This window comes from Ammodytes marinus (genome assembly GCF_949987685.1).
Source record: "Ammodytes marinus genome assembly, chromosome: 10".
In the NCBI taxonomy this organism is placed as follows: domain Eukaryota; kingdom Metazoa; phylum Chordata; class Actinopteri; order Uranoscopiformes; family Ammodytidae; genus Ammodytes; species Ammodytes marinus.
Window position 1 is genome coordinate 7,062,413 of NC_137214.1, and position 27,970 is coordinate 7,090,382.

General features: G+C 41.1%; 2 protein-coding genes across 2 annotated transcripts in view; both read left to right on the plus strand.

Moving 5' to 3' along the window:
* The first annotated feature begins 108 nt into the window (after nt 1-108).
* Nucleotides 109-10,925, plus strand: trim105 (tripartite motif containing 105). The gene is made up of 7 exons (XM_080035050.1): nt 109-194; nt 704-1,035; nt 5,675-5,770; nt 8,664-8,897; nt 9,294-9,307; nt 9,884-9,999; nt 10,228-10,925. The coding sequence occupies exons 2-7, from the start codon at nt 754-756 to the stop codon at nt 10,788-10,790; spliced, it is 1,305 nt and encodes a 434-aa protein (XP_079891176.1). The 5' UTR covers nt 109-194; nt 704-753; the 3' UTR covers nt 10,791-10,925.
* Nucleotides 10,926-18,326: 7,401 nt separating this feature from the next.
* flt4 (fms related receptor tyrosine kinase 4) overlaps nt 18,327-27,970 on the plus strand; it is a 63,143-nt gene continuing 53,499 nt past the window's right edge. Inside the window, exon 1 of the mRNA XM_080035049.1 lies at nt 18,327-18,616. Coding sequence (XP_079891175.1) covers nt 18,559-18,616 — 58 coding nt within the window. The 5' untranslated portion in view covers nt 18,327-18,558. The remainder of the gene's footprint in view (nt 18,617-27,970) is intronic.

Here is a 27,970-nt window from a genome sequence, read left to right on the forward strand (position 1 = left end):
CTGCATTCACTCACTACACCTCCTGCCTGTGTTATGTGGCTCATGTGGGCCAATTAGAGGCTCGTCCGTACTCGGCGCATGCGCAGTATTAGCGTACTTCTTGTTCCCAAAACACAGCAGCCGAGGACAGTGCACAGAGCGGATGGAGGGACTTTGAAGTAATTGGACGCACTTCTCTCCCCACAACACACAACGTAAGTTCACCAAAGTCTTAACGAAAACTCCATTATACTCAACACGTCAACGTTTTTGAATTAGCTTAGTTTTTTGTTGCTTAAACATGCTGCTAAACGTTGCTAAACAAACGCTAGCAGGCTTGGCAGGCGGTGTGAATCCAAACAAAAACAGCTGAGCGAGCTTTGACAATACAAATCACAAGCTAGCTTATTATATAGTCGCGTGTTGTGTCACCTGACCTCTGCTACTGGTCAAGCTATATGTACAGTTACACTTGAACCGGCTATCGATTAAAAAAAGTGTTTTGAGTAATGTGCACTCATTTGTTACTTGTGTTGTACTTTAGAGGGGAGGGGACACAAGAACATGTCTAAAAATAGTTTATTTGGACAACAGAAAGTCGAAGCTGCATTAGAATGGGAACTTTTTGTTTATTTCATTTCTGCTGACATGTGAAGTGTTTTCAGAAAAAATCTCAATCTCTCTCTCTCTTTCTCCCTCCTTGCTTTTGCTTTCACTTCCCCAGTGTGGACCTACTTCTTCGGGGCTAAAACAACCCATCCATCACTCACCACCATGGCTACTGCTTCAGCTCCACCTGCCAAGGTGAGCCTGAGGGAGGACCTGACGTGTGCCATATGCTGCGACCTGTTCCGGGAGCCGGTCATGCTGGCGTGCATGCATCACTTCTGCAGGGCGTGCATCTCCAGGTACTGGCGGGGGACGCAGAGCCCCGTCACCTGCCCACAGTGCCGCAAGGAGTTCAGCACCAAACAGTTCCAGACCAACTACCTGGTGGCCGCCATGGTGGAGAAGGTCAGGGTCACCACCTCCGACACCTACATCCAGAACCTAGAGGTGAGTTCAGGCCCATCACAGTTTAGAGCCTGATTGATTTAAAGGTGGAGTCAGCTATTCTGGAGAACGCTTGTTGTCAAAATATTTTTTTTGTTGTAAAAAACAGTGAGTTATCTCCTCAAGTTTTGCTACCTGTCTGTACTTTGTGTGCACTGAAGAAAAAGATCCAGTGTTAATACACAGCCTAGGCTTTGTAAACGAGTATGTGAACAAAAGGGGGGCCACCGTATAGATGGAAACTGCGTTGAAGTTATTTTGAAGTTTGAAGGATATTTGACAGATGTAATATCTTCTCGTCTCACACTTCAAACTGACTTCGGTTGGGACAGATCCTGGTTTCCTCCCAGTAGGTATTTGATTCTAAAATGACATGACGTTTTAAATATAGAGTGCAACAGCGTTTAGTGTTGTTGTAAAGTTGTTCTTGTGACTGTCAGCAGGAGCTAATGCTCCCCTTGACTACCAGTGTTTGAGCTAAGCTAACCTGGCCCTTTGCCCATTTCTTCATCAAAAATATGCCTTTTCTCTGGCCTGAGTGTGAGGCAACAAGCTCAAATTTAAAAATGTTGAAGTATTTCTTTATTGTCTGAAAAAAATGCCCCACGTAACTTTAGACATATTTGTAACAGTTTTATTTTTTAAAGCCAAAGCATATCTATCTATCTATCTATCTATCTATCTATCTATCTATCTATCTATCTATCTATCTATCTATCTATCTATCTATCTATCTATCTATCTATCTATCTATCTATCTATCCATCCATCCATCCATCCATCCATCCATCCATCCATCCATCCATCCATCCATCCATCCATCCATCCATCCATCCATCCATCCATCCATCCATCCATCCATCCATCCATCCATCCATCCATCCATCCATCCATCCATCCATCCATCCATCCATCCATCCATCCATCCATCCATCCATCCATCCATCCATCCATCCATCCATCCATCCATCCATCCATCTTCGAACTATCTATCTATCTATCTATCTATCTATCTATCTATCTATCTATCTATCTATCTATCTATCTATCTATCTATCTATCTATCTATCTATCTATCTATCTATCTATCTATCTATCTATCTATAAAGCAAGAAAAGTCTGTCTGTCTGTCTGTGGCTTGCATATCTCTCTGACTGTTAGTCAGATCGGCCTGAACTTCTGGATATGGCTTACGCACGGCACAAGGGTGCGCATCCTTGATTTTGAAGCGTTTTGGACTAAATATGTGTATATCATGCTGGTGTGTGCATATGTGCGCATACTGAGGGCCGCAGTGAGGACGGGCATGAAGTAATCCCAGAGCTTTCTCAACAGTGACTGCCGGTAACACTCGCCAAACAAAACGTTCTTAAACATTGCCAAATGCATCACCAACACCTCAAACTTGTCCGCTTTAGTGTTAAAGATCACACTTTATGCTATTTTCACTGTAATACAGTTAATGTATAGTTAAACATTACCGTGAAAACGAGACTACCGCGACAGTCATGCTGATTTTAGTAAGCCTGTCACACACACAAACACACACACACACTTGTGTGACTGTTTGCCTGTGTGTGTCACAGCTGACTGCTATTGACACGTTACCGTTATTTGACAGTTATTTCCAAACGAGCGATGCGACAGCCATTTCAATGACTGTGTGACACTGTCTATGTGTAGGCTACATCTGTTTCTGTGTCCCACTTTCATAGACAGGTTACATTTAAGCATGCATAAGGTATCCCTGCTTCCTACGGGCACTACACTAGTCACAATAAAAAAGAAGTTCCGGCCCCAATTTCTGACAGTAAAAGTATTCTAAAACAGTAAAATGTTCTTCCTTTAATTCATATCTGTGTCACAAGTGTTTGAACTATATAAAAAAAGGTATTTATTTGTATATATCCAGTACACTTTATAACATTTAAAATGGAATCGTTTATTGGAATTTATTACTCTGTAATATTTGAATTGGCATCTGCCCCAAATAAACGATATAGGTTGGGCCGTACTCCGTGGCATGTGTAACCTTCACCCTGCTTGGCTGCCTTCCATGCCTTTCATCCGGAGAGTAATATTAAGTGTTTGGGAATCTTATCCGAATCACCTTATGCTCCAAAGTAAACCGATCGATTAAAAAAAAAACAAGCGTTGGTTGTATAAACCTTTGAGTTACACAAGTTGAATAGGAGTGTATTCAATGCTTCAGTCCACATCTGTGTTTATCCCACCGCAGTTCCACTCTGGACACATCTCGCTCCATTCGCTCGGGGGCAAAGTTCGCTCTCTCCACTCCCTTGTTATATTACTTTCTATGACAAGATAATATGACTGATATACAACCGCAGCCCGGGGAAACAATGCACTGTGCCAGAATAATAAAGCCACCTGCTCATCTAGACGCCATTTCAATCCAATATTCCTATAATAAATCCTACCTTTGACACTCTTGTTATATTGTATTTGTATTTCTGTGTGTGTGTGTGTGTGTGTGTTTTAATTACTTTTTTATTGTATTTTTTTTTTACATCTTTGTGGTTGTTGTTGAAGGAATAGCTCAACATATTGGGAACTAGGTTGATTCAATGTCTCTGGGAGAGTTAGATAAGAGGATCCATACCACTTTCTCTAGTAAACATAGGGCTAAAGCCAGCAGCAGCAGCATGTAAGGTTAACTTATTAAGAGCTGAAAGTCTTGAAACAAAGGGAAACTGTTTGCCTGTCTCTACCCCCCCCCCCCCCCCCCCAAGGTAAACGAAATGCACTTACAGTAGCTGCTCTGAAGCCCACTGATTTAAAAAAAAAAATATATATATATATATATATATCTTGTTTGTTTAATCACTAGGTAAAAACAATAATGGAATGGGTTCATGTGTGGGGACTATTTGTTTGCCAGGTCACTTCCCGTAGTCTCTACTTGGTTGCCTGACGCCCTCACGATGGCTTCAAGAAAGGCTGCATTTTGTGCTGTTGTCGCACTAGAGTAGAAAAGTGTTATATTCTTAAAGACCTACTTCACCGGTGGGAATATGAAGGTGTATTGAAACTCTGAGATCCTATGTAGTATAAATGTTCAAACATTTTAGAAATCGGTTCATCCTAGCCTGAGAAAATGCAGAAAGAGTGTTATATGGTCTCATTGTCTAACCCTACATTTGACCATGTTTGACATCACTCATGGGAAAAAGTATGGGTTAGGAATAACAGGACAGCTGGGCCAAGGGAAGACTGAGGAAAGACTGAGGGAAGAAAAACCCCATTCATTATATTATAATAGCGATTTTATAATGATAGAATGCCGGATCCATATGGGTGAAGTATTCCTTTAATATTTAAATATTTGAAACATTTTTTAAAGTTTTGTCTCAGTTGATTGAAGGCTTTTGTCCATTCAGAATTCACTTTTTTTCAAAGCAGTCGACACACAGGAGGGCTGAAGTTAAAGTCCGTGGCCAAAATGACACCTAGTGTTTGCAGAAATGCTTTCACATTCCCAAAAAACATTCAACACATTAAACAAGATCACATATTTCTTGTCGAACATAGAATGAACATGTTGCCAAATCAATATATAATACTTGATTCAATTATTACACAAAGGACAGCAAAATACAGTCCTCCTCTTGATTCTTTCATTTCTGAAGATAGTGATTTACATAAGACAACAAGAAGCCATACAGCACTCTGCACCCGCATTGAAGACACTTTCTTTTTAAATGTCCTGTTCTTGACATTTTATTTCAGTGTGCAGGATTTCAAATTAGGAGAACATTCCTTATAGCACAGCTGTTTGTTCTGTATAGATCAAATCAATCTAAAACCATGCAAGGGAAACCGTCTGTTGTAAATCCAGATAAAACAACTCTTCTGACGCGCCTCTTTGATCTCCCGGCTTGTGAAAAAGCAGCGCAAGACGTGGTGTCATCTTTTTATTGACGTGTTGAAAAGGGGGGATGATGAAAATCAGGTGGATCCCAGTGTGTAAGCAATCCAGATACACTGTAATACATTAAGTATGAGCTTTATACAACAAGAACACAAAGTACAACCTCGGAAACATACCATGGGGTTGACTCAACGGGTCGATTTTTTTTTAAGGCACCTTTTTAAAATTGTTGATGTGTTCTTTGATTCTCTCTCTCTCTCTCTCTCTCTCTCTCTCTCTCTCTCTCTCTATCTCTCTTTCTCTCTCTGTTATTGTTCCTGCCCACACACACATGTCATTTTATTCACTGTAAATATTGTTAATCTTTTTCTACTTTATTTTAAGTTTTTCTTCCTACTTCACCGTGGGTCTGAGATGAATGTCATTTTCAATTCTTGTGTTTCTCTTGCATGTATGAATGTATCAGAATAGCTGTGGCTACTACCGTAGTTTACCACCACCAGTACGACTGCGTGTGAATGAATAGAACCTGGATCCCTGTAAAGTTGAACAGTATAATACGTTGCTGAAGACTCACTTTTGTTGCATTGGCCTTTAACACAAGTTGAGACTTTGACACTCCTAACTTTTTTTTTCATGTATCATTCTTATATGTTATTTTGTATTGTATCGTGTACAGCACTTTGGTCAACTGATGTTGTTTTTAAATGTGCTATAGAAATCATTTTGACGATCAATTTTGACTTGCAGAAACAGCTGAGAGAGACGCTGGAGAGCCACCGCCTGAGGAAGGAGGACGCGGTCAACAGCATACGCCGAGACAAAGACAAGATGGAAACCATAAAGGTACATGCAGCGCTCCCGTGGACATACTCCAGGGATCATGGCAGCACTTAACAGATAAGAATGCACATGTCCCGACTCCCCTACCCCTTAATGGCTGTTTGCAATATGCCGCTGTGCATATTTTAGTGGTGTTTGCAGATGCGGTAAGTGACAGTTTGTGCTTTTGATATGTAAAAAAGCATAATGGTGTTTGCGCTCGTTTTTAAAAAATCTATTACACAGTCAGCTTCTTAAAGGAAGCGGTTCTGCCATACTTCCCTTCAGCAGAAAGACGTTTAAACCGAGAGCTTTCTTATTTTGCTTGTTGCTTAGTTGACCCTGCAAAAGGCATAACCTACATAGAAATGCATCTAATGTGTTTGAGACTGGAAGATAAGAGATTGAGTTCAGCTCTGTGTGCTGTGCTGTGATGTGATGATAACCAAACATAATATCCTTCCCCGCTGTCTGTACAGTCCTGGACAAAAGTCTAGTCGCTTATCCATTTTGTAGAAACAACAGCTTATAACCTGACATTTAATTAATCCATTGGTTTTAGAAATGGCTCATATGAAAGCTAAAACCCTCACAAATTATGTTTAATAAACTAAAATCAATTTGCTTCACTGAAGAAATATTGATCATTTAATGAACACAGAAAGGTCAGACGTTGGCAGGACAAAAGTCTTGTCGCCTACAGAGAGTAATGTGAAAATGTAACAAATAATTACTTTAAATACGTTGCATAACATCAGTGAATTAAGTAGTGGTGCTGTGAGATCCATATTTAATATATTGTATGACTTCAATGAGCTTGAAGGACTGCATCCATGCGGTTTGACAATGATTCATATAATTTATTAATGAAGTCATCAGGAATAGCAAAGAAAGCAGTCTTACATGCCTCCCAGAGTTCATCAAGATTCTTTGGTTTGGTCTTCCATGCTTCCTCTTTCATTCTATCCCAGACATGCTCAATGATGTTCATGTCTGGTGACTGGGCTGGCCAGGCCTGGAGCACCTTGATCTTCTTCGCTTTGAGGAACTTTGATGTAGAGATGGAAGTATGCGATGGCGCAACCATGTGATGTAATTCAACCAAAGATTCATCTGAGAAATCCACCTTCCTGGTCGAATCAATGCCCAGAAACCAGCACTAAACAAAAGGCAATTAAAAAAACGTGTGGCATTTTCTATGGCCCACAGCCTGCTAAAGGGATGGACGCTGGAAAAGTGGTAGAAGGTGGATTTCTCAGATGAATCTTCGGTTGAATTCCATCACAGCCGCCGCAAATATTGCAGGCGACCAACTGGAGCCTGCATGGATCCGAGACTCACCCAGAAAACAGTTAAGTTTGGTGGCGGAAAAATCTTGGTCTGGGGTTACATCCAGTATGGGGGTGTGCAAGAGATTTGCATGGTGGAAGGCAATATCAATATCCTAACATTTCAAGAAGAATTAGCTACCTCTTACATTCCCAATCCCAACCATAAAAGGGGTCAAATTTTGCAGCAGGGTGGTGCTCCATCGCATACTTTCATCTCTACATCAAAGTTCCTCAAGGCGAAGGAGATCAAGGTGCTCCAGGACTGGCCAGCCCAGTCACCAGACATGAACATCATTGAGCATGTCTGGGGTAGAATGAAAGAGGAAGCATGGAAGACCAAACCAAAGAATCTTGATGAACTCTGGGAGGCATGTAAGACTGCTTTCTTTGCTATTCCTGATGATTTCATCAATAAATTGTATGAATCATTGTCAAACCGCTGTATTTGAAGTAAATTATTTGTTAAATTTTCACATTACTCTCTGTAGGCGACAAGACTTTTGTCCTGAAAACGTCTGACCTTTCTGTGTTCATTAAATGATCAATATTTCTTCAGTGAAGCAAATTTATTTTAGTTTATTAAACATGGATTAATTCAAAGTCAGGTTATAAGCTGTTGTTTGTACAAAATGGATAAGCGACAAGACTTTTGTCCGGGACTGTAGTATCTGGACACATTTGCGACCTAAAGGACCGTGTATTATCAAAGCGAAATTAAAAAAATGCTTGAAATAAAAACTATGTAAAGCTCTAAACACAAGAGCTTTTTTCATCAGCAGGTCTGTGCTCAATCACCATTGTTTTACCTCATTCTTTGATGGATAGTAAAACTTAAAGGAACATTATTTGGAAGAAAAATCCTAACCTAGTAAAACTTTAAGGGCCGGTTTCACAGACATGGATTAAGCCTAGTTCTGGACTAAATTTTACTTTCAATGGACAATCTCCATTCAAAATTCCATTTAGTCCAGGACTAGGCTTAAAGATCTCCAATTATACTACTTTTCTGGTCTTAATTTCTCATTAATGACTCCTATAGAGCAACCTGACACGAATCACAGCACAAAAAACGATGTAGATTTTCGGGAAACTTTTCCTCTCATCTGGGTGCATTCAGCAGTCTTTGTCAACACTGCTTCGTCCTTCTCCGCCCCCCTCCTGCCAACCCCACTCTGTTGTGATTGGTTACCTTCCGGAAGACTTTCAGCGGCGCGCAGGCAGATTTGAGCAGGCAGGTGGGGGCATGGCAGGAGCGTGCCTGAGCACGTTGCAGCATTACCATACATGGAAAAATCCGGATTGATCTACGTAGATAAATCCCGGAAATTTGAACAAGTGAATCGCGACCGGCGTTCCTAGTGTTTTGCGCTCTACACAGCCACCCCAGACTGTAAACAGGGAATACGTCTAAATGCATGTAAGTCATCATTTGACACTTGAGTAAAACATCACTATAAATCGTCATAACAACGTTTATTGGTCATACAAGTTGAAAAAGCATAATAGGTGCTCTTTAATACATGTCTGTAAAACTGGCCCTATCTCCTTTTACCGTTGACGTTATTTTTTCTCCCCCCATGTTACAGAGAGTGGGAGCAGACCTGCAGGCTCGTGTGAAAGGAGAGTTCAGATCTCTGCATCAGATCCTGTCTGAAGAGGAGGCTCTGCTGCTGGAGCAGCTGAGGAGAGAACAGGAGGAGGAGGTTCAGAGGGTAGAGCGCCACCTGGAGGCCATGCAGCAGACAGCCAGGGAGCTCGAGGATAATATGAGAGTGTTACAGCAAGTCAGCGCTGACACAGACAACATGGTGCTGACCGAGGTGAGATCTTCTTACCTTGGACAAAAAAAAAAGTTTCAAAGTTTGTCTGGGGGCGCTCCGGTGGCGTAGTGGATAGAACGCGTACCATATTGGCTTCCGGCCTTCGTTGTAGTGGTCGCAGGTTCAAATCGGACCAGTGGACCTTTACTGCAGGTCATCCCCCCTGTCTCTCTCTGTCTCCCCATTTCAAATCTGCACTGTCTAATAAAGCTTGAAAATGCCAAAAAAAATTATATTTAAAAAAAAGGGGGGTTTAGAGTTTAAATGCCTCTAAAGTTGGTGTGAAATGGCATCTTGAAATTTGTCTTGAGTGTCTTCTAGCAGGAATTGTGCATCTCTTTAAAGTGAACGGTTGTTAATGTGATTGTTTTTTTTCTGTCATTTCCTTCTCTCCAGCTCCCACAGCTGAGGTAAGTGTGCATTTCAGTGTGAAAACTGATTGTTTGCTTTTGGCCTTTGTTGTACTCTGTGATATTCTTATTTGACTTCTGCCACCATTTGTGCTGCGAATAAATTACATTTTTATCAACTTTATTTTTTTTCTATTATTTTGAAAATTGCAAAACAATTATATAGATAGCATAAAACAAAGTGGCAGATGATCATTTCTGTAGCTCACCCTCTCCCAACGCTTAGCCCCCATGCACTCCACACCCACCCCAAAACCCTGACAACCCCTGTACACATTACACATAACACACACACAGAGAAAAAAGAAAAGGGGGCACCCTACCCTCTCCTTGATCCCCTGCTACCCCATAATTAATACAATATAACAATATTATATAATATACAATATAATTATATGAATTTTTTTTTTGTTATTTCTTGTACATATTTGCTATATATGTTATGTATGTTGGCTATTTCTGCGTATATCATCCTGTATTATGTGAGGTATAAATATTGAATCATTTTTGTGTCTAAATACCTTTGGCACGTGTCTAATTAATGTAATCTAAATGTATTTTATACATTTTCAACAGAGCATGTGCGCAGGTGGATATTGCTGCAGAGTTTGATATAAACGCCTTCAGCAACAAGTACATGGCCCCAATACAGTACATCACATGGAGAAAGATGTTCAAGTCTTTGAAGCCAGGTAATGTCCCCCCTGATGTGCTTCAGTAGACACACAAAAAGATTCTGCTGCCTGTATGACAGTAATAATGAAAAAAAACTACTGTCATATTATGTGATGATACTGGGAACCTAATGACACCATTGTTCCACTAATAGGATTTTTTTTTTTCAATTTAACATGACACACTCTGTTGAGTCATTCAACATTATCCCTGTTTTCATTTGATAAACTGTCTCGGCCCTAAAGGTCCTTCCCGGTTAACGTTTGACGTGGACACGGCTCACCCCAGCATCCTCGTGTCCAGGGACAAGAGTGTGGCTGTGGAGTGTGACGCCATTATCCCACACGTGGACCAGAACAACAAGCGCTTCCTGCAGTGTGTCAACGTGCTGGCTGTGCAGGGCTTCACCTCAGGCCGACACTACTGGGAGGTGGAGGTGGGCTCCAAACCCAAGTGGGACCTGGGCGTGGCCTCCGAGGCCATCGACAGGCACGCTCGCATCAAGCTGAGCCCCCAGAGCGGTTACTGGACGCTGCGGGTTCGTAACGGTAGTGAGTACTGGGCCGGCACCCAGCCCTGGACCAGGCTGCAGCTGGCCTCCTGCCCTCAGAGGGTGGGGGTCTTCATGGACTGTGAGGAGAGGAGAGTATCCTTCTACGACGCAGACAACATGAGCCTGATCTACTTCTTCACCAAAGGGCCCAGGGGCAAGGCCTTCCCCTTCTTCAGCCCATGCATTAGCGACGGCAGTCAGAAACCTCAGCCCATCAAGCTGCTCTGCTACCCTCCCGTTGCTCTGTCTGGGTAACGTGCGGTGTCAATCGATACAAAAAAAGCTTTCCAAGTATGTCACGAGCTGTCCGTCCACTTTATTGACCGACGGCTCGAAGCACACAGCCATTAAAAAGAAAGCACTGCCATTCATTAGCCTCATGAATTTAAAATGTGCAGACTGTTTACTTCTTTCCCCTGCCTTCAAGCCTTGGAAAACCTTCTCTAAAGAAGTACAAATCAATGTTATTTGAAATTTCAAAGTGAGTGTCTCAAAAAGCTCTTAAATAAAATCTGATTGAACATAAATGTTTATTTATTTTACTTAAACTTGGTAAAAAAAAACATTTTTTTTTTACTTTCTATAGGCTATTGATTGAAAGGACTGTGTGGGTGTGGTACGGTCTCCATGCCAAAAGTCATTGTTTTTATAGTAAGTTACAGCAGAGAACTGCTGTGATTGGTTCAAAGCACCTATCGTGTAATAAGAAACAAATCCCAACTTCATCCAAACCGAATTTCTGTAAAGTTTCTCAAACTTAAACGACAGTATCCTTTTAATCTGGATTGATAAATAAGCTTAACTCTTTTCTACGGTGACCCTGAAGGCACGGCATTTCTCAACACATACAGACGTATCACAAAACACTTTAACAATTCACAAAACACAAATACATTACAGAAAACAGGGCCACCATTCTTTTCAGATGCTTACTATCATGCAACTAACTCCCCAACTTCCATACTAAGAAGGATTTTATGGATTTGGGTTCACCAGGGCTTTAATGATCAAATATCACCAGATGCTTCTATTTCTCACTTTAAGGAACCTCAAATGCCCTGACATTTTTCTAAAAAGGAACGCTGTATTCACCCTGTATTTTTTTTTTCTTTTTTAAGTTCATGCTGCAATCGTTCTGATGAGGCTCTTAAATTTTGTCAGGAGCAATCAGCGGAAACACATTGAAGACGCAAATATTCAACCCTTTTGGGATGAATACGAAGCTAAGATTACACATACACTTCAGGACATACAATCAAAGCTCCTAAACAGATGGAGATAGATGAGCTTTTCAAATGATAATCTGCATAATTATCTCTTATCAAGTCAAACTGTACTTCTCGCTTGTAAATTATTTTTGTAAAGTTTTCTTAAAGTTTTTTTTTTTTATCACAGTTGAGTTCAATGTTCATGGGTGAGCTAGGCTATTTGTTTTTTTTAGATGTAATATTTGATTAAATTAATGTCTGATATAAATTAGTCTGAAATGTAACTGTTTTTCATTTTTCTTTCAGATGTATTTAAGCCTAACACCCAGTGTCACTTTGAAGCACCTTATGAGTTCTTTAGCTGCCTTCTAGCAGCTGCTGTTGATTTTTTTATTATGTTTATATTCATTTATGTAAATTCCATGTGCCTTAATGCAAAATCATTGTTATTTTTTGTAAAGATAAGATTTTTGCAGGATTCAGTCTATGCAATATACTGTATGTTTTCATTGCATGTCAATAAATCATTCCTTGATTAAAAAAAATACTAGACAAACAAAACTATTGTAAAAACTGCTGATGCAAAAAAAAACAATAAACCAAATCACTTTTTCTTTTTTTAAGTAAACAGTGTCTTTGATCCCTATTGTGAAGCTTTCACACACTGCACACTGCCTCGACCCTCACTTGAAATAATCAAGGATGTTATTAACCATCATCAAAGCGGAACACACAACCGCTAACAGCTAAGAACACGTCTGCCATGTCGGACACTTAACACCAGCGAGAACACACAGGCTCTCTCTCCGTTATCTTGACAAACACACACACACACACACATTGCACTGATGTCCTGTTTCCTCCCGTCAGGTATAAACACAGTGACAGCCTCTGGGGCAATGCTTACGGCAGGCAGGATGCTGCTGCTGCCTCCTCTGTGTGTGTTGGGAATACATGGCACAATGAACTGCATCAGGGTTAGAGGGGGGGACCCATGCTTTTCCTGTGCCGAGGCTGTGTTGTTTGGAACACGCTTAGTGGGGGCCTACCCATTTGTCACAGCCTTTGACCTCTGACAACAGATCTAAATCAACTCCTCTCTTCTGTATGTTGAATATGAAGAGGTAATGAGAGATGATGACTATTGGTTAAAAATGGATATAGCTACAACTATATATTGTTACACTTTTGTTGTAATTTCATGAAATTGTGGTCGGTATAGCTGCGTGAGAGGCATTCAAATATTAATTTTATTAACAGTTGGCAAACATTATGTGAGCATTATGTAAAAGGAGTAACTTGACGAAGCCACAGAATATTGTCCTGTCACGTGGCTCTGCAGTTCCCTTCCGCTCTACACAGCTATTTAGCTAATTGTCTTGACTGTGTCGCACCACATTATGACTTTGGTTAGCTCTCAGGGCTCTCTTCCACTACCTGGCCCAAATAGCAGACACAGGGGGTCCTCCCAATGTTCCCAAATGAACAGTGAGGCACCAATTGGGATGTTTTATTAAAGGCATACTTGGTTTTGTGGATACAATTCAGTTGTAGAGTAAACAACACTGACTTATAAGTTAGCAACAAAAAATTCCATCCTGGCATTACATTACATTTCATTTAGCTGACGCTTTAATTCGAAGTGACTTCCAAAAAATGCATTCAACCAGACGGAACAAACTTAAAACAGCAATATCACGCATGTAAATAGCTTCAAATGAACCAAACTGGCAAACAAAGTGACACATGTAAGTGCTGCATGTAGGTGTAACATGTAAGTGGATTTAAATTTAAATGTTTTCTATTTTGAATATGGACTAGTTTTCCCCATAGATAGTATCCCCCAAGATGTCTGTGAACATTGAGCCCTGGGAATGGTCCCGGATACAGTTGGCTACTAGCATGTGAACTCAGTGGAGCATTTAGCAGATAAACAAGTAAAAGGAGAGTGGATTTATTGGGTTAACATTTTCCCGGGGCACGGAACCACTACTCCCAATAAGATGCTTATTCGTATGTACATCTTTTGGATGTGTAAATAGCCATTAGCTGTATCATCATGAATTTTTTTTATATCTATTTATATGTTGTGTTTACCGCTGCCCCCAAGTGGCCAAAAAGCTGTTAAAGAGGTTTATATGATTGAATGATTATGTTAATGTTCTCACTTCAGGCGCATCATAGAGGAATGTATGCCCTCCAGCTATATTCCACTTAAAGCATTAGCTTCATGGCTAATCCGTAAACTTTTAACATGCAAGTACGCAGCAGCACCGCCTCCATCTAGTCATAAAGTTTGAAAAACCCTGCTGACCGATAGTGTACTTACGACAAATTTTAGCCACCTCAATCAAAATAATAATATGAATAGCCCTCTTGAACAATGACAGCTACTTCAAAGTAGAGTGCAGTGCAGCACAACGGCCCATGGGCACGAACTTGAGCGAGAGAGTGAGCGGGTTTGTACAGTACGTTTGCGCTCCACATCCTTCCTATGATAGTAACTGTGTGGATCTGTAATGTGTTTCCTGACCTGAGGATGGGCCGGATGGAGTGCTGCTAGCACTTCAAGGTCGCGTCCTTCAATCCTCATTTGTCTCTCATGAACAGAATTATGAACTAAAAAAACGTTTTTATCTGTCACGACATGGGGCGGCCGTGCTATTGTGGAGGGAGGGAGCACAGACACTCATTGCTGTCTGAACGCTTATGTGTGCAGTTTGCTATTATTTTAGAAGTGTTTTTTTGTCTGTTTTATATTCAAATTGAGCTTGTAGAACTCCCCTGGGATGTAGCTTTGTTAGACTATCAACACAATTGACTGTGTTTATTTTTTCCTCTGAAGTGGCGGTTTGGCTGCTGGGGCCGAAACCACAGGAGAACATTTTAATTACATCCATTCAATCACAACATTGTGTTTTAAGGGCCAGGGAGGTGAAATAACCGTAAGGGGACCTTGGACACACACACACACACACACACACACACACACACACACACACACACACACACACACACATAAATAACACTCAACGGTCCTTTGACTGGCTGTTATTCCACACACACTCCTGATGTCCGGTTTCTCTGTAAATGCCAAATCATTGAAAACAACAAAATCACATTTTACAGAATTATTATTTTTTTTTTCATACACCGTGGACACCATGTTCAACAGTACATAAGAGCATAAGGGGCACAGGATAGAGGAAAAAAACAAGACGTTTTTTCAAATGTATTTTGAAAGGAAGGGAATACAGTGGAAAAATAACGTTGAAAATAAATGTTGAGATTAAACCCCACAGTTCAAGACTGCGGTTAAGTTGGAAAGATAATGACATATTGGTAACTCCAGTAACCCTCAACGCATGAGCAAAACATCATTAAAAGCACAAACGATGCATCTTTGCTGCAACCTCATTTTGGCTGAAAGCAGACGTCCTCTTTTAGCTCCACTAATAACTGCACTGCACTGTATACAATTGAAGGTGTTGAATATTTTTTCTCTTCAGTGTTTCCCTTGGTAGACGGTCCCTGCGCTCCATTCTCACAGCAGGCTGCACATAGAGAACAATTCATTATCAGGCGAGCTCCAAGGACGTCTGATTACGGTGAAAAAGAGGCTGTAGCCCATTGTCTGCCTCCTTAAGCCGATCGTTTCAATTTTAATAACGTTTAGCTCATTCATACTGTAACTGCACATCTGTCAATATATCTTTCCAACCTCACCACAGTCTTAACCTGTCGCGTTTACTCTCAACATTGGTATTTCCACTTGAATCCTCAACATTTCATTTTCAACTCTGCACAGTTAGAAAGGAGTCTTGGTTGGTCAGCTTGTGTTATTAGGGTTGTAATGGACTTCCAAGTGGAGAACAAACCAGCCCACCATACTGATTGTTGTTGTATTGTCAAGGTGCTGGAAAATAACAGAGCTGTCTATGATTGAATAACCTGGCTTGAATGGAATTGCTTGGAATTCATCAGTGGGGTCTCAGTAAGAGGTTTGTTTTGGATCTCCAAGCTTGCTGCTGCTGATGCCACCTCAAGAACTCTAAATCTATCTGTGTGTTTTGTGTTGCTCGATCGCTCAAGTGTGCACCTCTTGAACTGGACTTTGATATCTTTTGAGTGCAGCATACGGTACACAGGTTTTCAATTTCCCCCCTCCCCAAATCCCCTCCCTGTTAAAAATATAAACCTGGGCTGATAAGGGCTCCTCTTTTTCACACTCTTTGCGGCTCCCTGAAGAGGATGGATGTGTTGGCATCAGGGTTGGGTGGGAGGTTAATAGGACTTGGAAAAAAGACTGCAAAGAACTAGTTTAGTCCGGGGGCTTCCTCGCTTCTGACCCCTTTTAAAATGAATCATAGCACAGCCTCTTAATAGAGAGCTAACTCCCCCGTGGCACTTCTGCGTCTGCAAGGAATTTGTGTTCACAAGCATAAAAAAAGATAACCAGGGTCTTACCTTTGAAATGAATGGCCAGTTCATTTGACCCAAACTGATAACATTGCACTGGCATTTTATTATGGTGTCTGTATAAGACTCAAGATCAATGGTTATGCGGATTAAGGACAGCTGAGCTAAAATGAGAAAATATGATGTAATATTCCTGGCATTTATATATACAGTATATACAAAGGATGAGTCTACCTTACTGTGGTATTTGTTCACTTGGTTGGAGAGAAGGCTGTATTCCTGCAATGGCAAATATAGTAATTTCTGATGGTAGCAGGATAACTCTGCTGAGCTATTTAGATGTCAGGAAGGGTTTGAACAATCTGTGAAATGAAAATCAATATTGAGCAGCCTTGCACTAAAGCCATACATGGAAATCCCTATAGCACAATACACTATAAGCCATAGTTGTGATATGTCTCATTATGCTATACAATAACTCGTTATCACCTTCTAACCCACAGTATGGTTAACAGACACTGCAGGTGAATAGGGGCTAAATGTTTATGTTACCTTTTTCACCAATGTTTGAAATATCTCGCGTACTATGCGTATACATTGGCTTCTCTTTGTAAATACAAAATCTAGATGTTGGATGAAGCGAGAGTTAAAAACGTTTATTTAAACAACATAACAGGACAGATTTTTGTATCATACCACCTTTTTTTCATTTTATAAATCCAAAAATACAATACAAAGGTCTTCAAAATGCATTTTCAGCGTGTTTTAAGAAAATGTATCATACATCGGACATTTGAACAACATATGAACAAATCCTTCTGTTATAACCTTCAGAATAGTGCTGAGAAGCATTACGGAAGGTTTAGTAGATGAAGTGCTCTAGAAGAAATAAGACATGTTAAAGAAGCAAACTAGACAAGAATAACAGGAGTGAATATCATGTAATATTCTTGTTATATTCCTTCTGAGGCCTCTACCTCTACCTTGTATTGGTATTAATTCACTTTTCGGAGACAGGGCTCTGTTCCTGCGGTGTCGTTTATAGTCATTTCTGATTGTAGTATTAGGATGTCAGCAGGGGGTTTAAATGCCTGTTTAAATCTGTGAAAGGAAAATCTAAATCGAGCAGTCTCGCAATCAAGCCACAAATTGAAATCCACAGCTGCCACAGCAGTGTTATAAGTGCAATGTCTCATTATGCCATTATCATAATAATACACTTTATATGTATAGCCCCTTTTATACAAGAAGTGCTGCTCAAAGTGCTTTACAATCATACAATTACAAAGTGTCACATTAAAAAAGACTTACAATGAAGATAGATGTGACAATAGTAAAAAGAATAAGTTAACATTGAATAGAAATAATACATAAGTGCATAGCGCGGCAAAGAAAGCAAGGCATTTATTTTTAAGGATCAACTAAATAGAAAGAAGGTCCATACAATAATACATCAGTTCATAAAAAAAGAATAGAAAAAAAGTCATTTAAAAAAAGCGTGTGTGACATAGTTCCAAGCATGGACATTTGACAAGGTACTACTGGGAGGAAATACTGGGTTAAAAAGATGTGTTTTCAGTGCCATTTAAAGTTTTCAACAGAGCCTGCCTCTTTATAGGCTATCTGGGAAAGGCTGTAATTTGGGAGCATATGAAAACAATGATGTGTCGCCAATCATCTTTCTGGTGGGGTCTTGAGTAGCCCATCTAGAAACCTAACAGTGGAAGATCTATCTCCTCCTAAACAATAAGACGTCACTGTCAAATCCACATCTTGGTCACCACCACCCAGAGGATGAGACGGATGGGATCTCGCAGGAAGGAAATGTGTCATGGATAGATTGTGGGGGGCCCGACCCCCCTGCACACACACACACACACACACACACACACACACACACACACACACACACACACACACACACACACACACACACACACACACACACACACACACACACACACACACACACACACACACACCCCTCTCCAATTCAGCTTGTTTTATGAAGTGGGTGGGTTGGTGGGTGTGCATGCGCTCCGGTCACGAGCAAAGGAAAGGGAAATCATTGTAAATCTCATTCAGTGCCTTGTGCATCCTTTTGACAAAACAGTGGGAAAAAGACGTGTTTTTTCCCTTTTTTCTATCTCCCTCCCTTCCCAGCCATCAGCAGGACGCTTCTGGACTTGTCCGTGCAGAGTGCAGACAGACAGACAGACAGACAGACAGGCAGCGATTGGTTCACCTGTGATTTTTTTTATTTATCCCCCGTCCACGGACACTCATTCAAATCAGCTCTACACTCTCCAAGAGCCTTTAAAACTAACGCATTTCTATTTTAAGGGGAAATAAAACCTTCCCTCAAACTTCTGCAATTCTGGACCGGAGATCTGGAGATGAAGACAGACTTTAGGTTTTTCTGTCGGACTTGGATTGGAATAGTATACGCCTCAGGTGAGTGAGTGGCCTGCTACACTTTCACAGTGAGTCTGAAAAGTTTGGGACGCGCAACTTTATTTGTTTGTAAAGGTCGCGCGCGCTGCCTGTTCGCTGTGACTTTCAGACTAATTCATTTATTCTTTTTAAGTTTTAATTCTTGTAAGCTCAAACTTTTTATTCATGTTAAGTTTGCGGCTTTCACTGAATCCAGTATAGACTAGAACTTAACAAAATGTGTTATGTCCGTGTACACATTTATGTTTTAATAGTAGTAGGCCTATTACATGGAGATTTTAAAACGAGTGCATACTTTTTCAATCAAAAACGTCACATCCTCAAACGTTCGATTGGAAACCCGCACTATTTACATTCACCGTGCACACTCAATCTATTTGGAACAGAGATCTACTGTACTGTATATTTAGCGCGCCAATTGTTCATGCACGGTTGAAAGTTTGCCACTTAACGGGACTTTCTCCCAAGTCTACACGCAGATAGGCACTAGGGGGAGGCATGCTGTTGTGGTGTGTTGATACAAGATGCATGTTAATTTGATGATGCCAAATCAGAAGAAATTGTGCTGTGTTGAGTTGAAGTGACTTTACATAATATTTCTCTAGGTCATGTTTTGAAATGCCTTGCATGGTCTATTCATTTCATTTTATTTGCATAGAGCAAAAGAGATAATGCCACTACATACAGTAACTTGTTTCAAGGATTTCTGGGCTACTTTGAGCGACTTTATTCATCTAAAGCACACTGCTTTCATAGCACTGTGTTATACCAGGGCCCTTTGTGCTATCTGGGAGTGTGGCCGAGCTTACAGTTGGACATATTTCCCCCTATGACTGAATGTGCATGTTTGAGTTGTTGTTCATCACTTGATTGCTTGTGAACAGCTGTTTTTATAAAGAACAGGGAATAGTGATGGGAGAGAGGGGCCGTCACCATATGGCTATCTATCCCAATCCTAACTGGAGGGTGGAGGGATCTGGCTCCTTTCATAAATATCAGCTGTACTGTGCTGTGCTGTGCTGGGTGGGTCCCATTCATTCAGGGGAAGAGATAAACAGTGGCTCTGCTTTATCAGATAGGAATGAGGACTAATGGCGTCACACACTCCCTGTCAGGGGAATCACTGGCCGTGGTAACAGCACTGTGAACAGTATCCACTCTCAGAGGTGCTAGATTTTTATTTTGTGTGACAAATGGTGATAGTTGAGTCTTAAGTCACGCTCCTCTTTGCCTGGCAGGCTTTGTTCTACTGAGGAACAAAGATAAAACTCACACAGTCACCAAAAGTCCACAGTGGATTTCACTAAGCAAATAGGCAAGAGCCCTCCATCGCTCAAAAAAACTGCAGTGATTAATATGTTTCAGTTGGCAACAAGTTATTTAACCCTAACTCACTGCAGTGAATAGCTTCTTATTTCTTAAACAACCATGTCAGAAGACAATATGCTGTGGTTTTGGAAAAGATGTAACTCGGTTTCAGAGGGGTGAAATTATTGGTCTGCCCTGCACAAAACAATGAAAACTACCCAGGAGAAGTTGAAAATACTAAAATTGTGTTAAGAACTGTTCAACGCATTATTAAAACCTGGATAGATGGTGAACCGTCATCTTTGAGGAAGAAATATGGTCAGAAAGAAATCTTTAATGATCATGATGGGAGATCACTTTAAATAAATACAATTATTTGGTGGGATTAAAGTTTAAAATATCGACAGTAGAACTCTACTATCTATGATGGATAGTAAAAGTAAGAGCATTTCCACACGCACAATGTGAAGAGAACAGAAGGGAAATGGACTATGCAGATGAGTAGCCTTATCATGACCGATAGTCGGTTTTATCATGATAAAAGGCTTCAATTTGCCAGGGAGCATGAAGACTTGACTCTGGAGCAATGGAAAAAGGTTGTGTGGTCTGATGAGACCAGATTGACCCTGTTTCAGAGTGATGGGTGCATCAAGAGAGTTGGATAAAGTGACGCTCCCAACATACCTAGTGCCTATTGTACACGCATGTGTGGCAGTGTACTGTATGATCTGGGGTTGTTCAGTTGGTCAGGTCTAGGTTCAGCAACCTTATGTGCCAAATAAAGCTTATCCAAATGTGTTACGGTGAATGTGTGCCCTAATCAAATCTAAACAAGATATTTGAGTGTGTGACTTTTTTTTTTGTTGGCTGGGCCGTGTATAACAGTACTTAAAAAATGTACCACGGTACAAGTACAACAGTATGAAAGAGGTAACTCTGCATTTGGAATAGAAAAAAAAACGGTACCCAATTATTTTTTTTGGCGAATACCAAAACAGAAATGAATGGAAACTCATAGTTTTCAGTCATTACAGACGAAAAAAACATTTGACTTGTGCACCTAGGGGGCTTATTTTATGGGGCTCATTATGAGCAGAAGTTTTTGATATTAAAATGGTGCATACAATTCACCAGAATGCAGGAAGGACCTTTGGATGTGCTTGTTAGCATTCAGTATGTGCAGCCCTGTTAGGGCAGACATCAAGGGCCACCATCTTCCAACAGCTGATGCTGAGGGCAAAGTGAAGAAGCACAACATTTCAGAACTAGATCCAGCATGCAGAGAGAACCACTAGCATCATATCAGAGTGGGACATGTTTCAATGACACAGACTCACAGTATGTGGCTACCTTTGTGGATGAGTGACACATTGAGCTAGGGGTGTGGGGGTAAGAGGCCGCATTCTGGCTCAATAATGCAGATTTTTAGCCCATTGAACCAAAACCATCAGCGTTTGTTTCTTTATCCCTCCTGTGCAATGATTGACTTTGAACGCAACAATTTTTTTTTGTGTTCTGACTTCTCAAAACATCGCTAATATTATTTTATTTTTTATATTGTAATATTTCATACTTATTCCCTGAAATGCTCAGATTTGTCTTGTGTCTGATAGCTTTTATTAACACTCCTAACCCCCAAATTTATTTCAACAAAATAACAAATGTGCAACATTAAAGGGCACTTCTGAGCCAGAGACCGATGCAAGCTAGTTGATCGCAGCGGCCACCCCGTTGTAGTTGTTATTATCTGAGGGGGAGGGTGGGGGGGTGATGATTGAGGGAGAATAGGTTGTTGCTGCCAATTCAGAAGTCATTGTCATTTTTAGGCCATATAATTTACACAGCAGCTGCATTCATGGAGCTTCAACAATTTCACCCTGGGTCATTCTACCGCTCCGGCTGTGGTTTGAATTATGCTGGTTCCAAATCACAACATAACTACACTTTACTTTCTTATTTAGAAAACACATCTTGGTGCAACCTTATTGGTAAGGTATACTTTTGGAATGAATTTTGGATCGATTTGATTTAAAGGTTGAGTCAGTCATTTCTAAGAACACTTGTTGTCAAAATCACTTTGTGCCGAAAATCAGTGAATAGCACCTCACAATCTGCTACCTGTCCGTACTGTTTGTCCGCTGAAGAAAATTCCAGTGTTAATACACACCCTAGGCTCTGTAAACTCGTATGTCAACAAAGGGGCACACCGTATAGCAACATGCCCGTTTACAGAGCCTGTAGGCTGTGTATTAACACATAATTATTTTTTCAGCGCACACATAGTACAGACAAGTAGAGGTTTGTAAGGAGATATTAAATGATTTCGACAAAAATATTTTGACAAAACGAGCTTTCTCCAGAATCGCTGACTTCACCTTTAATTCCCTTCTTCGTAGCATAATTGGCAATTGAAAACCTTCCCAGTCAAAGAAGCCACACATAAAAGCAATGAATCATTTCTTTTTTTTCCCAAAGCCTATAGCACTTGGGCCAAACTATCTTTGGCTTGCTCTGTGTCTTGGGTGCACAGTGTTGATATTGCTTTTAGCCGAGTGTTTTCTGTACGCATACCTCTGCTTGATCAGATCATCCCAGAAATCTGACTCTCGACTCTTGGTATTATTGTTCTGGTGGTCCACTTATACGGGGGCGAGTTGTTTTAGCCAACAATAGCCTCCTATTATCAGGGCTGATCTCGGGCTTAAACCTCAGTAGTCCTAGGAGTGGACCCTTGGTGTCTATCCTTGAATACCAGTTCCGTGTAGTTCTCTGCAGTAAAGTCCTAATAAATAAGGCTTCCGATGCCTCACTCATCGCTGGCGTGTAGTAGCAAGGCCCCCTTTGGACATTTTGATGTCTGGTCACTCACTTTCTCATCATACAAAAGCAACCAACAGCCCGAATATGACTAGAGCTTGATAGATAAGCTCTTTCAACACCAGGAATTTCTCAGCCAAAGCCAAATATGTGTCTAAGTTGGTGTTGGATAGTTGATGAAAACCATCTGTGGTATTTTTGTTTTCATATCTCTGACCCCTTTATGCTTTCCGTGCCCAGTTTTTTTTTCTCACCACGCCAGCTGCATGGCTCTAGGGATGACAATGTTGGGTTTGTTGGTCGCTCGATCATATCTGAAATATCTCAATACCCATTGGAGCGATTGCCATGACATTTTCTGCAGACCTTTGTGGTCCTAAACTGGTGGGGTGGGGGGGAGGGGGGGGGCTTGTATGCACCACCTATGATCCGTGGACTTCTCTTCTAGGCCACACCATGAGGCTGATGTTCTGGCTAGTTGACAGCTATTGATTGCCGTGAAAGTTGTTACAGATATCACTGGTGCCCAGAGGGTGAATCCTAAAGACTTTGGTGAGCAACTGAATCAAACTGAATGTCTGATTGTCAGGTTGGGAAAAGACGCATGCCTCCTCCACCAATTAAAAACTTCAGAAAGTAAGTTTGTCTGACAAGCCTGTGACGACCGGCAGACCGAGTCTTGTTAGGACGGCAAAGCTCTCTTAACGGTCCTGTAATTGCTCGATCCACTACAAAACCAAAGGACAATAAGCTGTTTGTACAAGTACTGTCCTCACATTATGTCAGGTAGCAACTTTTACCGTTCTCTCAAAATCAATAGAAGTGAGAAGTATTTCACTGTCAAAGTCTGACTTGCCGGTAAAAGTAAAGAGTTGCAAAGTAAAACTGATAAAGACTTTTGAATCGTGCACATTGACACAATCCTTTGTGGTCCCTGTCTTGTGCTCCTACTGTGCTGTTTAAATGTGAGCCACAGCGGGCTGCCGGCTGGCACCATCAATGGACTTTTTTTTGTTAACACTTTTCTACAGCTGGAATAATTGCCAGGTTTAACCTTTTGAATTGATTTCTGTCTCTCTGTAACCTTCCCATCAGGTTCACACATGCCTGAGTTTAATACTGCAGCCAGCAGAGCACAAAGACAGATGGAAATTAATTTTAGTGCTGCTTGAGCTTGAACTATACCCATTTGAGTGAACTAACACACCGGTGATGGAGCGTGCACAATTATACAATCATATGAAAAAGTTTGGGAACCCCTCTCAGCCGGCATTATAATTGACTCTGCTTTCACACAAAAAATATAAAAGTGGTATGTCTTTAATTTACCAGGAACAGCTAAGTACTGGGATGTTTTCCAAACAAAGATTTTTTGAAAAGCAGTATTTGGTTGTATGAAATAAAATAAAATGTGAAAAACTGGCTGTGCAAAAATGTGGGTACCCTTGTGGTTTTGTTGATTTTAATGCCTGTAACAGCATGTAAAACTGATGACTTTAAACACAAAGTTGGTTGGATTATGTTGTTAAGCCTTGAACCTCATAGAAATGTCTCTTTAATCATGAGAAAATGTATTTTAGGTGCCTGAATGCAAGTTGCACTTCTCTTTGACTCTCTGCTGAAGTGAGACAGAATGGGATCATCAAAACAGCTCCCAAAAGATCTGAAAAACAAAGATTGTTCATTGTCATGGTTTAGGGGAAGGCTACAAGAAGCTTTCCCAAAGGTTTCAATTGTCAATTTCGACTGTAGGGAACGTTGTCAGGAAAGGAAAGGACTTTTGGTGCAAATTGCGCTGAATTGTTGAACGATGTACAGATACACAATCTGCAGCCAGATGTTCTTGCAGGTCTTTGGAGGTGATCTGTGGGTTGTGTGCAACCATTCTCACAATCCTCCACCTATGCCGCTCCTGTTTTTTTCTTGGTCTGCCATGCCTGGGTTTAACTGCAACTGTGCCTGTGTCCTTCCATTCCCTGACAACATTCCTTACAGTAGAAATTGACAATTGAAACCTTTGGGAAAGCTTCTTGTAGCCTTCCCCTAAACCATGATAATGAATAATCTTTGTTTTTAAGATCTTTTGGGAGCAGTTTTGATGATCCCATTCTGTCTCACTTCAGCAGAGAGTCAAAGAGAAGTGAAACTTGCATTTAGGCACCTAAAATACATTTTCTCATGATCAAACAGACATTTCTATGAGGTTCAAGGCTTAACACCATAATCCAACCAACTTTGTGTTTACATTCATCAGTTTTACATGCTGTTACAGGCATTAAAATCAACAAAACCACAAGGGTACCCATATTTTTGCACAGCCAGTTTTTCACATTTTATTTTATTTCATACAACCAAATACTGCTTTTCAAAAAATCTTTGTTTGGAAAACATCCCGTACTTAGCTGTTCCTGGTAAATTAAAGACATACCACTTTTATATTTTTTGTGTGAAAGCAGAGTCAATTATAATGCCGGCTGAGAGGGGTTCCCAAACTTTTTCATATGATTGTACATCTAAATGGTTTTTACATGAAACACATTGTATTACAGACACTGCTGTTGTGAAAGCTATAGCGCGTAACTTATTTAGCCCCCCACAAGGAATTCGGAGCAATTACAACAACACTGTCATCTACTTGAGGTAAGCCTTCGGTGATCGTGTATGGATTTTACACCTCCTGCCGTATGTCCAGGGTTCTTTCCTAGCAGTAGAATCAATAACTGAAACATTTCTTGGGCTCTTCTTGGGATTTTTCTGAGCTCCTGCGCCAGGTGCGAGAGTTTTGTGGAGCTGATATGCTTAATCAACTTAGTGTCAACTCGTTTGGTGATGCTTGGCTCGAATGTAACCGACATTCATTCCTATGAAAAAGTTACACACTATGGCTTTAATTGAGAAACACACACAAAATTATTACAAGGACTGTTGCACAATTTTCTGTTGAGTTTAAATCTTGAGAGGAGTCCTGAGCTGGATTTGATTTGACAGACAAGTAAACATTAGGGAGTCAAGCATATTTCATGGTTTTTTAATTCACGGATACGAATACCTAACCCTCACAAATTGTCGTGACAAGCTTACGCTATAGGCTAATAACATGAGATTCAGCACCTGGCAGTAAAAAGACATTTATCGGTAAACGGTTTTGACAGACACTATAGATAGAAGAAAATTGCTTTGTGGCATCTGATGCCTTTATTGCCGTGTCATTCTAAATAATGTTCTGAAGGGCAGAAACCGGTTCCTGGGAGTTGGTGGCTGTAACACGGATATTACAATACTCCAAAGTGCTTGCGTTGCTTGGAAACAAGAATGATTTTGGAGCTCATATCATTGCTATTACATTCAAATTGATGCTTGGTCCCCGGCAGCTGTTTGTGTACGGGCCAGGGTTGTGACATGGATGTCCGTGGAGCATTCTTTCATTGGTCCTTCATACCTCTTGGCTTGTCGTTCTGGAGGTCGCTCGGGGTTCGTGGGAAAGAGTCCATTGGCAAAGCCTGAGGAAATTGCCAGCTTCCCTCCCCTTTAAGGCATTCAGCACCATAATTGTTGACCTGGCACTCCCTACCTTGCCCCCTTGTTTTCTCCGGCAGTGATTTAAGCTCTGCTGGGACATCCGACCCAAACAGCGGAGACTTGTTTACTGCCTGAATCTCCAGGTATTAGGTTATGGGGGCTCCTCAAAGTTTGGCCTCTGCACATCTCACAGCGTGAAGTTTTAGGAGCGTGCACAGGCCATCACAGCAGGCCTGGCCTCTGTGCGAATACTTTGGTGCATGCTTTTACTCAAGAGAGACACTTTTGATGTTTCCCAAAACAGCCAGTAGCCGAGCCAAAGCCTTTACCAGAATGGGGCCCGGTCCCCTTTACAGCCAGGCAAAACCATTTCTCAATCATATAAATGACCATGTTTACATGCACAGCATATTCTGATTAAGGTCCATATTCTGGTTCAGACAATATTCTAAATAAGGTGTTAACATGTGCACCAGCTACCGGAATATTCCCAGTACGTCAATCAGCAACATCTGAATTTAAGCAAGTGATGTGGTAAAAGAATCATGAAAATGAGCTGTCTCTATGCTATTATCATTGCCTTGTATTGTTTTGTCACGTCTAAAATGACACTGTTTATTTTAAGGAGCCTCGTTGCATGTTTGCACACACTAGTTCACGAGCTGTAAACCATGGCATGCATGGCAAATGCCAAAAATTCAGCGCAAACTCCAGTGGTAATTTTTAGTGCGATTAGGTGTATACGTGCCTGGTCCGAATATGACCTTATTATGATGAATGTGAGCAGAAACTGCTTTTTTACATGGCATTGTCTTAGTCGGAATAGGATCCTAACTGGGTTAATATCAGAGTATATTGCTGTGCGCATGTAAACGTGGCCAATGATGACTTGCGTAAAGCCTGGCCCGCCACAGAGGAAGAGCTTTAGAGTTGTCCTGTGTGCCTGTGAGGCAGGTACCGGAGATTCAGTCAGGGACACAGGGTTTTAAAACATAGGAAGCTGTGGCCCAGATGGCTTGTCGCCGCATCCATTCATTTTTTCGCACCCCTCCCTCCTCGTGGCAGGATGTTGGAAAGACGTCTCACTCCCCCAGTATAGTGGAGCAAGGACAGGGACACAGAGGTGAATGTCATCCTCCTCATCCTCCTCCATAGTAACAATGAAATCAAAGCCGGAGCTGCCCGTCAGTGTGTCGCCTGGCTGTTGCCTGGCCTTGTGACCAGATGACAGAGGAAGTGGACTTTATTTCTTCTGGTAGAGCGTGAGGGACACACACACACACACACACAGAGAGAGACTGTGTTATTGCCCCAGGCAGGGCTGACTCCACATCCACAGAGCAGGTCTGCTCCATGGCCTGCATGGCCCCCGCTCCCCTCTCCGGAACATACACGGCTATTTCAGAGTTCCCTTCAGCCTTGGCCCTTTGCCAGATACTATGTGTCAATGAAATAACTATACGGCCGAGCTGTCACCTACATGTCGCTGAAAAAAAGTGTTTTGGTGAATGTGTTTGATATACCATCTTAGGAGGGTTAGACCGAAGGCGAGACACTGCAGGCAGATTTTTTTAGCTATTTTGCTTTGATAACATCGAATATCGTCCTATTTCATACTATCATTAATCAAAGTTCCAAAATGTACATTAAGGTGTTTTCTTGAATAACGTTTGTCTGTTTGCGTCTGTATATTTCTCCTATGCAGCCATC

Excerpts from the sequence above, each read along its gene's own strand:
- trim105 (XM_080035050.1), top strand. The coding sequence starts at position 754 with ATGGCTACTGCTTCAGCTCCACCTGCCAAGGTGAGCCTGAGGGAGGAC. Across the intron at positions 5,771-8,663 it reads ACAAGATGGAAACCATAAAG|AGAGTGGGAGCAGACCTGCA; the intron begins GTACATGCAGCG and ends CCCATGTTACAG. Across the intron at positions 10,000-10,227 it reads GTTCAAGTCTTTGAAGCCAG|GTCCTTCCCGGTTAACGTTT; the intron begins GTAATGTCCCCC and ends TCGGCCCTAAAG.